The sequence below is a fragment of the Streptopelia decaocto genome (assembly GCF_964273445.1).
Source record: "Streptopelia decaocto genome assembly, chromosome: 6".
Lineage (NCBI taxonomy): Eukaryota > Metazoa > Chordata > Aves > Columbiformes > Columbidae > Streptopelia > Streptopelia decaocto.
Window position 1 is genome coordinate 29530194 of NC_138660.1, and position 12373 is coordinate 29542566.

A 12373-nucleotide genomic window follows, 5' to 3' on the forward strand; every position below is an offset into this window, starting at 1 on the left:
CTGACCCCACGGCCTGTGTGGGGAAATGGCAGGGACAAAAGGCTCTGGCACCCCCAGCATCCTGTCCCACTGGATGCTTGTTTGGGGTTATAACACAAAGCTGCTCATTTTCTGCCTTTGTTAGTAGAGTCATTGAGAGAGAAAAGCAAAGTAATGTGTGAATTTCTGCTGAAACTCATCCTTTCAGCACAGCCCTTTTAATTCCCCTGAATGAGGTCATGTTGTCAGACTGGCACAAATAGGATTCCCAACTTCCACGTTGCGTTAATTGACTCCACCGCAGTACGGCAGCCTTTGATATCCCTGTCTCAGATGAAACTGTCACCGTCGCAGGGGAGGGGACGGTGGCAGAAGCTGCTGAAGTTCCTGCGTCACTTGCAGTTCCTGCCTTTGCTGTCTCCTCCTCCAAGGGATGGGAGGCGACACTGACCCAGTTTTTACACCCAAACAACCCTCCTTTAGGGGGGAATAGTCTATAAGCGTTATTCCATTCAGTCATCTTCTCCTCACGCCCTTTCTACTACCCGCTTCCCAGCCCCGTTCTGCTCAGACACCCACGCACACGGGAGTAGCTTTTTCCTCAAAGGACAAGTCCCTTCAAGGAACCTGTAATCCCACCCACTCATTTTGCAAATAACCTCCTCATAGGTGCTGATTTGTCTCTTCACTCAGAACAACAGGTCAGATCACAGGACTGCTTGCCATCTACCTCTGGCTTACTTTAGTTAAACACAGGGAACACAAAGGTGGCTAAACAAGGTGGCTTTTCACACCATCTTTCATTTCTCTAATGTGCTCTTTTTGTCCCAAAGTTACTGTTCTGCATATATATTTGACAGGCTGGTCTCATCTCCTATCTACATACATGTGTTTGCACACACACAGACCCATCCTGGTAGAACCAAAGGAATAATATTTACATCCGAAATGCCAAACTTTGGATTGCAGCCTAAAAAAACCAAACAAGACAACACAAAAAAAAAGGCTTTAGAGCAGAGGAAGGCCGCTCACAGCACCTGTTTTCTGGATGAACTTTGGTGACTGGCACTGAAGGAGGAAGAAAAATGGCAGAGACCTACATTTCTGCTCAGCCGACTCTGGTCACCAGCTCGGACACGGGGTGTCACCATGGAGAGCACCTCAGCCTCACACCAAGCACCACGCCAAGGATTTGAGCAGGGTTTGAATTCGCAGCAGCTAATTATTCAGGTTGATCCTGCTGGACAATCGCTTCTTACCAGTCAGTGAAACGCTCCTGCTGTGCCAGTGTTGGACAAAACACTAATACAGGGCAAAGCCACCCGGGGGCTCTGAGCCCTCACACATCTCTGATTTGCCCCAAGAGACTGGGATTACACTCCTTTTACCCTGATACACGCTGCTGAAGTAACTCGAGAAGTTTCCATCACAACTGACCAAATCCACCGAGATTAAGTGTCTTTTATAGAGGTTTGGGTCCTGCCTTCGGGCTTGGGCAAGGAAAGCAAAGCCGGAGGAGTTTGCGAACGGAGTCATCGGAGAACAGCACGCTGTGGGGTACAAGGACCCACCTACCGCATAGTTACACCGGATGGTTCTGCTGCTTACAAAACACGCTGATCCAAACAGCTTTGCGAGTGAATCACACTCCTTATCTAGTAATTCAGTATCACGTAAAGGACTCTCAATCTCCCTATCCCAGGAAGATGTTGAAACAGCTCCCCAGAGCACGGCCCAAGGGCCAGGAGCACTGGCTTTGCTGTCCCACAGCTCCAGCTCCTCCAGATCCTTCACACGCTAAGGAACAACCTCAACCCATCTCCTTCCTCACCTTCCCCTCTGCTTCTCAATAAACCGCTTCAAGCTAAGAAGGTTGGTATTTACAGGATGTTGAGCCTGTTGGACCTTTTCACCTTCTCTTTAGCACCCTGTCAGAAAAGCCACATGGTTTGTCTTGGGTCTTTTTTGCCTTTTTGTCCTTCAGTTCACGTGTCAGAGACCAACCCATCAGGTAACTACATGAATAATGAGAGCAGGTGCATTTCCTCGCAGGTTTGTAAGATCTGTCAGCTGAGCTGGTGTGGGAGGAAGGCAGCAGACCCTTCAAAAGCAGCAAGGGGAAAAGTTCTGGAGAGGTTTAAAAGGCAGGAACACCCCTCTGCACTGCATCAGCAAAGCAAACGCAAACATGGGGATTAGACAGCAGGAGAAGCATCGAGCCTCTCTGGAAAAAGAGCCTTTGGGGTAACCACATTCAAAATACATTTACCTAGGGAGATGTGGAAACAAGTAGGCGTGGAATAATACAAGGAGCCCTTCATGCAGAGGAACGCGTGGAGCCTCCGTGCCACGCAAACCGCTCCTGCCGCTGCTCTCGCTGGACTCGCGCTGTCACAAGATGACAGCAAATCACAAGAATTGGTTGCTAAGCCACTATGGCTTATATTTCATCTATTTTTGCTGTTTCACAAATTGAGCATCAATGTGCTTGTGTCCACAGAGAGACGCTGCGAAAAGGAGGGATGTAGGTATGAGGAATACTGAGGGGCAGGATTTATTTCACTTACAGGGAAAGAAATATATGTTACATGGAACGCTGCAGCTTTACAGGGGCTCATGAGTTCACTGCGCTCTCACTGAAGATCTAGGTAGTGTAAATTGTGCAAATCCTTTGGCAGCAACTATATGACATATGGTAGGATATAGTGTCACCATCGTGTTTAATGACATGAAATGTCCCCAAGATACTGCCATGCCGCTCTGTTGTCTACTCTGTAGAATGCCAGGGAGCGAAGCCGTGGTTCTTGCCCAACTACAGGAAAAAAGACTGATGTGAAAAGACGCAAATAAATCCTACTTACAAGATGGTACAAAGTACTGTACAGTATCCGTTAAAAAAACCCATATAGTGCACTATAATAACCCTTAAATGAAGGCTGGGAGTGGACCTAGACCTCCCAAGGATCAGCAGCAACTCCTTGAGGTACCACTGCGCACAAGGTGCTTCAGAATAAAAATCACAGTCTGATATATTGCTTTTCTTCTGTAAGAAAACTGATACCTTGTAGTGATGCTAAATTCAGTTCAGTTTAGGTAAGGCCAGATAAGTATAAGGCTGTATGTATGTATATCTTTCAGAAATCCGGCTTTTGTCTCTCCGAGGAGCCTCAAAGTTCACACGTGGGGCTCTGGTACCGCAGTGAGAGGTCTGGATGCTGCAGATCACAGCACACAAATGACCGGGAGAAAGGAACTTGTGAACACAATCCTCCAAAAGTGCGTTTTGTGCACAGTTTTGCTGCATAAAACCACTTACACCAGAGCTAACGCTGATCAAGACTACACCATAAAATTGTGGATTTCTGCCCCAAAGAGAGAACCGCGTTAGCAATTTAATAATTGTGCACGTTCTGCATTCGGCAACCTCTCTCTTTATACAACTCATCAGCGTTAATTTGAATGAGGGATAATTAGGAGATACACTCAAAGATCATCAAATTCACCCAGCACCGCCACATCTAAACAGCATCCTTTAGAACCTCATCTCTGCATCTTTTAAACTCCTCCAGGGATGGAGGACTAAATTTGGATCATAACCTTTCCTGTAATTACACTGTGAGAACATGATTCTCCTGTCTATTGTATTGACATTGTGCCTCTCACTATTACTGACTGCGAGCCTGACAGTATTTTACATGATGTGGGACTAAATAGGAAGATGTGACATTTTAAAAATACGTATATATGTCAAAGTTGACTGTCAGCACGTTATAATGTCTCTGTTCTTACTAAGGTTTTCATGTGCTGGCAAACAGTTTGTCCTCCTAGTGGGTATAACTAATATGTAATTAAGTTTTTACGAATTAAGGAAGAAACTGACATATTATTTCGATTCATTCTCATTAGGTACGTCCTAAAAGTACCCCAGGGCATTTTTAAACATCAAGAATGCCCAAAAGAATGCTCTTTATAAAATACACTTTAATCTCGCACTCTGTGACTATTTAATGATTTTGCCAGTAGCAATTCCTTATTGCACGTAGCTGTGGCTTAGAAATGAAACATGTCAATTATTCCTTGACCTTGACGAGCTGTTTGAAATGCTCTTCAATATGTTGACAATATGTGCCAGGCAGCAATTATTTTCCATGGAAAAGGTTTCTCTGATATTCTACTTGCACCTTTATTAATCATAGGTCACCCGCAGAGCTCTGAACTTCTCTATTTGACAAACATCTGAAAATGGAAAAGTTTAGAGTTGCCCTGACTGTGTTTAGAGTGACTCTGAGCACGAGGCATTTATTCTACCTACCACAGGGAAATTCCATTCTATGCTTCCAAACCAGAGCAGTAATTAGATATATTGAGCGAATCTCAATAATATAGGATAGTTTATACATCCCACTAAAGCAAAATATTGCTTCAGTATTACTAAGACAGTACAAATAGACGAGCTAAAAGAGCAAAGGTTTGCTAATGGGAGACGCAAGGGGGTGGTTTCTGTGCTTACCTTCAGCACTGTGATATTCCACGCAAAACTCTCAATGGCTTTGCTTAATTTTCTTCCTTTCAAACCTTCTTTTGTCCCGAGGTTATGAAGCTCTTCGTGGAATTCCATCCCTAAAAAAAACCCCAGATTTTTATATCACCCAGTGCAGCATTTCCCCTATAAAACCTTCAGTGAGCATTCCGCTGGTACTTCCTACAACCCCTTGTGTTTCCCCCCCGCTTTCCATGTTATGACCCCATCCTGGAAAGCACCTTCCAGAACCAAAAGCCATGTGCAACCTTGTGGTTCTGCTTTCACTTCATATGCAACTCTCCTTTCCACAAACCCAACTCCAGCGCTTCTACTCAGTGTGCAGTGCTGGCAATATTGCGACAAAACCATCACGCTCCTTCCAAAGATGATTTTGTACCTTGGAAGGCAGTTTGACAGACAAAGATACCTGTTCAGCATAGCAAATACAGACTCAAATGCACAGCTCCTCATTAATCTTAATCAGGGTCAGACAGAAAAGCCCTGGTACTGCACAATGATAAATTATGTCAGAAACGCACACCGCTAAGCACAAGATTGCTGTTCCTGCAGCCGGGAGAACTGACACTTCCAGCCACACGCCTGGGAATTGTCACGTTTTGTTGCCGGTTTCTGTGGCAAATGTCTGCAAATCTGTTGCTAGATACAAGAATTCAGGAAATCTGGGAGCAGAATAAAAACCTGAGCGATTCCAATTAACCCACCGATTCTGCAAGATTTGCACAGTGTATGCAAACATTTCTGCTGTGGATTAAGAGACAAAATAGAGAGCGAGCTGCCTGTATTGCCTTAATTTGTACCTTACAAAGGCCAAATTGGTGCTAAATCGCTCCGAAACGCCTGAAGCCGATCCTGGCTGAACAAGTTCCACCTCCAGTTGTTTCACAGCTCTCCCTCCCCTAATGTTTTAAGGCAAATGTCACTCGTAAATTTGAGCTTCGTGGAAACCACATCAAAGAAATGCCCATGGAGAGAACACCTGGAGAGAACAGCCGAGGGCTGCTGAGCTGGTTGCGGAAGGAGTCCTTGGGTAGCCCAGGGCGGCTGGCACTCTAACAATAGGCTTCTTCTTGCCTTGCACCGGCTCCAGGAGCTCGGTAACAGTGAGGCAGCTCGACCTCGCCCAATGCAAGATCTCTCTGCTGTTTAGTTTGCAAAACTTCGCCCACTCGCAAGTTTTGCCTGTCTGGGATAACAGCGCTTCCCTTGGAAAACACTCTAAATAACTGCACCCCAAGCCAGATTCCCCTGCAACTGTGCCTTGTGCCAAGCCACGTGCAAATCATTTCACTTCCCCAAGTGACAGAAAGCCTTCAAATTACTGGCTTTGTCTTAAAAAAAACCCACAAAGGCTGATGCTGCTCAGCTCCATGTGGACATTATGCAGCATTCTTTTAGTTATTACGCTGCCCCCAGCTGTAACTTGGAGACTGTTCTGCCCCGGCAAGAGGGAGCCACAAGCATTTGTCAGGCTGAGGGTAGGAGCCCCAAGGCAAACATTTAGCACTTTGCTCCTCCAAGCTGCTGCTGAGCAGGGCTGCACATGAAATCAAATGAGAAGTCATCCGGGTACCTCTGACACCTCTTCATTTTAAGTGGTTCACCTCGCCACGTTATTGAACAATTTGGCTGGGTAACACTTGCAACTAACTGATTGGCAATTGAGCGCGGTGAAGGATCCTCTCTCTCCTACTCCTTTCCTCCATCTAAACCCTGAGGCTTCAGAAGAGCACTTCATCCCTTCTCCAGCCTGCTTCTCAATCAGAAATGATATTTTTAAGGCTAAAAAAGCAAAACAAATGAAAACACAAGTAGGCACAGCAGCAAAGAGAACAAACTTGAGAAATCAATCTGGGGGAAGGAAGGAAGGAGAGGGGAACTCGGTGGTGCCTCGGTCCTGCGCCGTGTTCTCGGCACACACCTCCAGCCCTCCGCTCCCATTTGCTACAAAACATTCGCTTCATTCATTATTTAGATTTAATAGAAGCGAATGGGTGGAGACTGTGTCACTTGCCAAACCCCAAAACGCCTATCAATCAGAAACAAAACTATTTACGATTGTTGTGGTCCCAAGAACACAAATTAAACACGGTAGCAAGTGTTGGCATTACTGACCTTCAAGGCTTGTTGCAGGTTAGGAAAGGTGCAGCTGTACAACTAAATGAACTGAGAAGAGATGTAAGTTCTGCAGTGTAAACCTCTAATAGAAACACACTGCGTGGATTTATTCAGCATGGTTTCCGATACAGGCAAGCTGACGGATTTAGTTGTAGAGGATTAGCACCACCAAACACCTTACCTCTCCAGCAGGGCTTATTCCTGTGCATCAGTGGAAACAGCAACGTATGATCTATGTTAAGCCTACTTACGGTGGTTTGCACCCGTAAACCTGATGTACATAATGCACAGTCACATAGATTCACTGTGACATAAGGGAATTATATGGGTGTAGCATCCAAGGTGTAAAGCAAACCTAAACAGCAATAAGTAAGTAAAGACAGGCAGCGGAGCTCGGTCCTGTGGGTTTCAAAGCCTTTCGCCTCCTGTGTTTAAGGGAATGATTGTGGTAGAAAACAGAGCTCAGCAAAGGCAGCACGCCTTCTCACTCCCTCTTTTTAGCTGAATGCCTTTCTAGTCCATTTGACTAATTTAAATGCTATCGGACATTTCAGAGCTGAAGAGCAGCTGGAGAAGTAGCTTTTAAGGCGAAAGCTGAGGATTTTTCCCTGATCCCATGCCTGCATTACTGCTGGAGGCTGAGCCTTCAGGAGGCTGGAATCTGCAGGGCAAGACCGGGATGCTCGCTTGAACACCAGGGGAGAGATGCTGCATTAGTCACAACCTATTCTGGCACATTGTTTCCCTTCTCCCACCCAGAACCGCGCAATGAAGGATTACCTGCTTTTTGGCACTGAACGATCTTGTCGTGAGTGATGTCTGCTGTCTCGATGAGAACCCTGCTCTCTTGAATCATCTGTCAGAAAATAAACAGAAGAATAAAAAGCGGCATTACTAGAGTGTCCTGCAACATGTAGTCTGGAGAAAAGCACACAGGTTCAAAATTAGAAAGAGCTCTGCAAGCAACACCATAAAGACCAGATCATTCCTTCACATCAGGGCTCCCAAGTCTGGATCAAGCTAAGTGATGGTTCCTTAGAAAATGTTTTGCTCCAGAAGTTAAAGAACAGCTGGTTTACATCAGTGAGACAGGGAATAAAGTGATGGAAACAGAAACGATCTGGGAAGAAAGCAGAGTTAGCACGCAAACAGAATCCACTCTGTGTGAAACCGAGCCCTTTCTAATTAGTACTTTTCTTACAACAAAAGGAGAAACAAGCATAGTCCTTGAGATAAGTGGTTATCAGAAATGTTACCCAGCCATGAATAGCGCTGATTTCAAGAGGCACTTCAGCATGTGCTGAACTTTACGCACCATGGTGGATCAGACAGCTACAGCTTTTCTTTGGGGACATTCAGATCCAAATCCTATCTTATCCGCAACATTCCCATCCAAGTTTAAAAGAAAAATAAAATTTAAAAAAAAGACAAAAGAGACAGGCAGTGTCAACAAGCCCACTCACAAGTTCCAAGAGATATTCGTATTTATGTGTCTTCTAGAGTAGCCCATTAAGAGCAAGCAGATGAAGTGTCATTCCATGACAAATTTCCTGCGCGTCCCATCTTGCAAATGCTCTTCTCCTTTGATGGCAACAAACCTTCCAAAGCCTTTCAGGAACTGAGGCAAGCAAGCAAATTGTTCCTATGCTACATCCTGTGAAAGCGCAAAAGGTGGCACGTGCTACAGAAGGCGAGAAACACGCTGTGTAACAACCTGTGCCTGAGAATCATCTCGCTCTCCCGGGACGTCCACGGCAAATCCCAACCAAATCCCAGCAGATCCCAATTAAAAATGGTGCGAACCGAATCCTGCCTCGTGTTACATCCCAAACTTACAGCAGCCTGAAGGCTTTGCCAAAATGCTACAGCTACTAAAAGCCTTCCTACTTTCAATCACACTAAATATGAAAACATAACCAGCAGGTTTCGGTGATTTGAGTGGAAAACAATGTAACAGTATTAAACTAACATTTGCAAACTAGCGCATCATATTGTTTGAATAAGGTACAAGGGAGAAGAGATGCTTGCAGTTGTCACACCTGAACTTCCAAATTCTGGAGAAATTCAGATCCAGATTGTGCACCTCGTGCCATCTTCATTTCTAATTAAACCTCTTCATACAGGCTTCATTCCACGAAAATATCTATGCCTTCGCTTTGATATAAACAAGAGCATTAGGAAAAGAAATCCATTACCAGTTTCACAGGCAGAAACAAAAAGGCCTGCTACATCTGCAGAGTGCAAAGCTGTTTTTCAAGAGAACATACCCAGTGGATACGCCTGAGATTGAAATGACTTTTGATAGCACCCTTTGCCTTTCATTCCTATTACCTGCTTGTTCAGGCACCATGCTGATTTTTGACTCTTCGGTATTTTCGCTTGTCATCCACAAAGAAACGACGATTTCTCCCCATCCTCTGGCTTCTCTGTACCACAGCACATGGTCGTTTTGTGCAGAAGGGGCCGATGGGACGGGATGTCCAAAGCTCCTGATGCTCAGGTCTCCCAAGCAGAACTTGATTTGGGACAGGGTTTTTTTAACATATATACAAATATATATATATATATGTGTGTGTGTGTGTGGCCACGGAAATTATCCTACCACACACCAAAAAAGCGAGCTTGCGAACCATGCAATTTGGTAACCTACGTTTGACCGCATCTTCATCCAACCACTGGCCCCAGTGTCAGGAGTTTCTGGCACGCCTGCTTCAGGGTTCTCAGATGTGAAGGAATCACATTCATTTTTTAAGAGAAAAGTGGCAATAGGATGTCAATTTTCCCTTAATGCAGAGTGGGTAGAGCGGCCCTTCGCTCCTTTGATGCTGACATCAAAGTCTCAGCTCTCAGCTCAGCAAGAACAAATAATTAAAAACCGATCTCAGAGCAGAAATTAACCTGTTCCTGTCTTCCTGCACGGCAGCGATCTCGACAAGAATCAGCAGCTTTTGTCCCATGACAGATCCTGAGAGTGGATTCCGAGCTCCTCAGCTCGGTGATAGGGTTCAGAGGATGCCCTTAGCGCTACCCCAGCATCCTGCCTCACAGGCTCCTCTAGAAAATAATGGACCAGGGAGAAATAAATAATACACCCTGGGCTAAACATGAGAGATGATTTGGGCTGGTCTATAGTGTCTTTGTCACCTGTGATAACACAGCGTGCAGGACCCGGTATCTCTTCAAGACAGAAATCCTGTTCCCATCCTTAACCGCGGCATTAGGAGCAACGTGCTATGGTGAGGACAAAGTCTGAGTGTTCGCTGTGAGGAACCAGAGACTGATTCATACAGATAAGAGTATAAACTGATCTGAAAACCCACTCTTTATCTTTTTTTTTAAAGTTTTCCCCTATCATACGTTTTCACTTACACACAAGGTAGCACCTCAGGGGATACTTACTAAGTAAATATTGTAAAGGTCACCAAAAAAGCTTGGCAACTACTAACTGTTTGTGGGAATTAATGTTAAGAGCTTTCAACAGGCTTACAGTAAAACAGAGTATCTAAAGTACCCAACTGGAACTTCATTCTGTAAGAAAAGCTCCAATCTGACCTGTTTTAGAAGGGACAAAGGGACATGGCTTTCAGAGACCAAGATAGAATGGTGGGTAAATAAGAGAGAGGATTATAAGAAGTGGAGAAAGAAACAGGAGAATCACTTTCCCAGTCTGTGCCTGATTTGGGTTGAAAACTCTTTAAAACACATAGGAATTCAAGGCAACATCCATGTCCTGGGCTGTTGACGTCAGCGCATGGTGACACTTCCTTGGCAGAGGATGCTCCACTCTGTAACATCTCTTGTCTTCAGCCGCTCAGACAATTGTGAAAAACGTCCCTTTGGGGACAACTCTGTCCAATCTGTTATTGTGATTCAAGACATGTAAGGATACTTGGGGAGCCGCTTTTATTTTTCTAGAAAAAATTCCGTATATGCACACAAGCCAAGAGCCCGGGTAAAATCAAGAACATTTATTATCACTTGTTTATCGCTTTTGATCTGCAAATGATTCAATCATTTGATCTTGGAGGAAAAATAATGCTGAACCAATAACTGAGAAGCAAAGTGCACAAGTGTCCCTCGGTTCACACATGCCTGCAACAGCAAATTAATGTATCGTGCAGACAGCAAAACCACAATCTGTTTCTGAACAATTCGCAACCCCAAAAAACAGAAAAAAAATCTAATTTCACAGGATAACTGTTTGCAGTGAATAATTCAACCATCTGTCAGGCCCAGCTGGGCCCCATCCCTTCTCTTCACATTGAGTATCTCCTTTTTTTCGGTGTGATCAATGAACACCGACACCATTATGAGGGGTTACAAGGCGCTGCCCACCTGAGCGAGCATCTCCCAGCGCCAGCCACCGAGCAGGGGGACAGAGGGACAGGGGGACAGACGGACAGTCCTTCCCAGGAAAGGCGATGCCCAGACAGCAGCTCTGTGAGCACCATGTCGTGCCATCCTGGGGTGTACGTGTGGGAATCAACAACACTAGGGAGATCCATTCGTTGTACTCTCTGTGTGGTATTGACCAAAGCTCCAAGTCAAAATAAACCGTTCTAAACTGTATTTCTGGTAGTTGACGCACTTCTCAAATGTGTTCTGTGTATAGAATCATAGAATGGCTTTGGTGGGAAGAGATCCTCAAGGCCATCGAGTCCAACCATAACCCAGCCCTGGCACTGCCCCATGTCCTGAGAACCTCATGTCCGTCTGTTCAACCCTCCAGGGGTGGTGACTCCAGCACTGCCCTGGGCAGCCTGTTCCAATGCCCCACAGCCCTCTGGGGAAGAAATTGTTCCCAGATCCAACCTCAACCTCCCCTGGTGCAACTTGAGGCCGTTTCCTCTGCTCGTGGTGCTTTTTCTTCTCTGAACTCACTCCAGCACCTCAAGGCCTTTCTTGTCGTGAGGGGCCCAAAACTTCCCCTGGGAATCGAGGTTTGGCTTCCCAAGGCCACAGCACAGGGACGGTCACTGCTCTGGGCCTGCTGGCCACACCAGTGCTGCTACCAGCCAGGATGCCGGTGGCCTTTTTGGCTGTATTGTCACTGTATTGTCACCGGTCCAACTTATTTTCTTGGTTTTGGCAAATGCCATTCCCTGCTCTGCTCTGCAGAGACCCCCACACAACCCAGGACACCCCCACGGAATCCTCTTGCTCCACCAGACAAGGCCACAGTCAATTCCACTAAACCACTGCAGTGCGACCATAAAATACATAAACAGAGTATTGAAAAATCGTTCCGGTTCCTTCAACAAAGCACACTAAATTTTATTCTATAAAGGCCTTTCTTGAAAGAAAATATTGAATGCAGAACACAATGGTGAAATTAATTGGAAAAAAGCAAACAATCCGCACAAGCCGGGCTTTGTCTATGGGCCCGTGAGCGGGGGAACAGACAGTTAATTGTTTTCCAGATCATGGGGCAGGTCTCCAAGCACTCTCACCTCCACTTGCCCGGACTGTCAGTGCTGTCCATGGCCCATTAAACACACGGGCAGAGTTCATACTTCTAAACAGATCTTGATATTCTGCTGCTGGAGTTGCCTCAGAAGGCAAATATCCAAAACGCAGCAAAAACATTTATTAAAGCTGGCTTTTGCCTTTTCAGAAGCAAATTGTTTTAGCGAAGGGGCAATCCCAGCCAGCCAAAGTGGGTAAGAATAATTCAAATAACAGGTTCTCATTACATCTCAAATCAACACTTACATAGGCAGGGAAGAATTCCCTTTT

The 12373-nt window shown here is 45.4% G+C and overlaps 1 protein-coding gene across 5 annotated transcripts in view; it reads right to left on the minus strand.

Annotated features, from left to right (window-relative positions):
• PLCL1 (phospholipase C like 1 (inactive)) overlaps nucleotides 1-12373 on the minus strand; it is a 130917-nt gene that overhangs the window by 29877 nt on the left and 88667 nt on the right. For 3 of the 5 annotated variants that reach the window (XM_082055416.1, XM_082055414.1, XM_082055418.1), the window contains exons 4-5: nucleotides 7418-7493; nucleotides 4490-4599 (exon numbers count right to left, since the gene is read on the minus strand). In XM_082055416.1, coding sequence (XP_081911542.1) covers nucleotides 4490-4599; nucleotides 7418-7493 — 186 coding nt within the window. Of the gene's footprint in view, nucleotides 1-2348; nucleotides 2487-4489; nucleotides 4600-7417; nucleotides 7494-12373 lie in introns of those variants that run through there. The other 2 variants (XM_082055417.1, XM_082055415.1) reach the window with 2 other exon arrangements.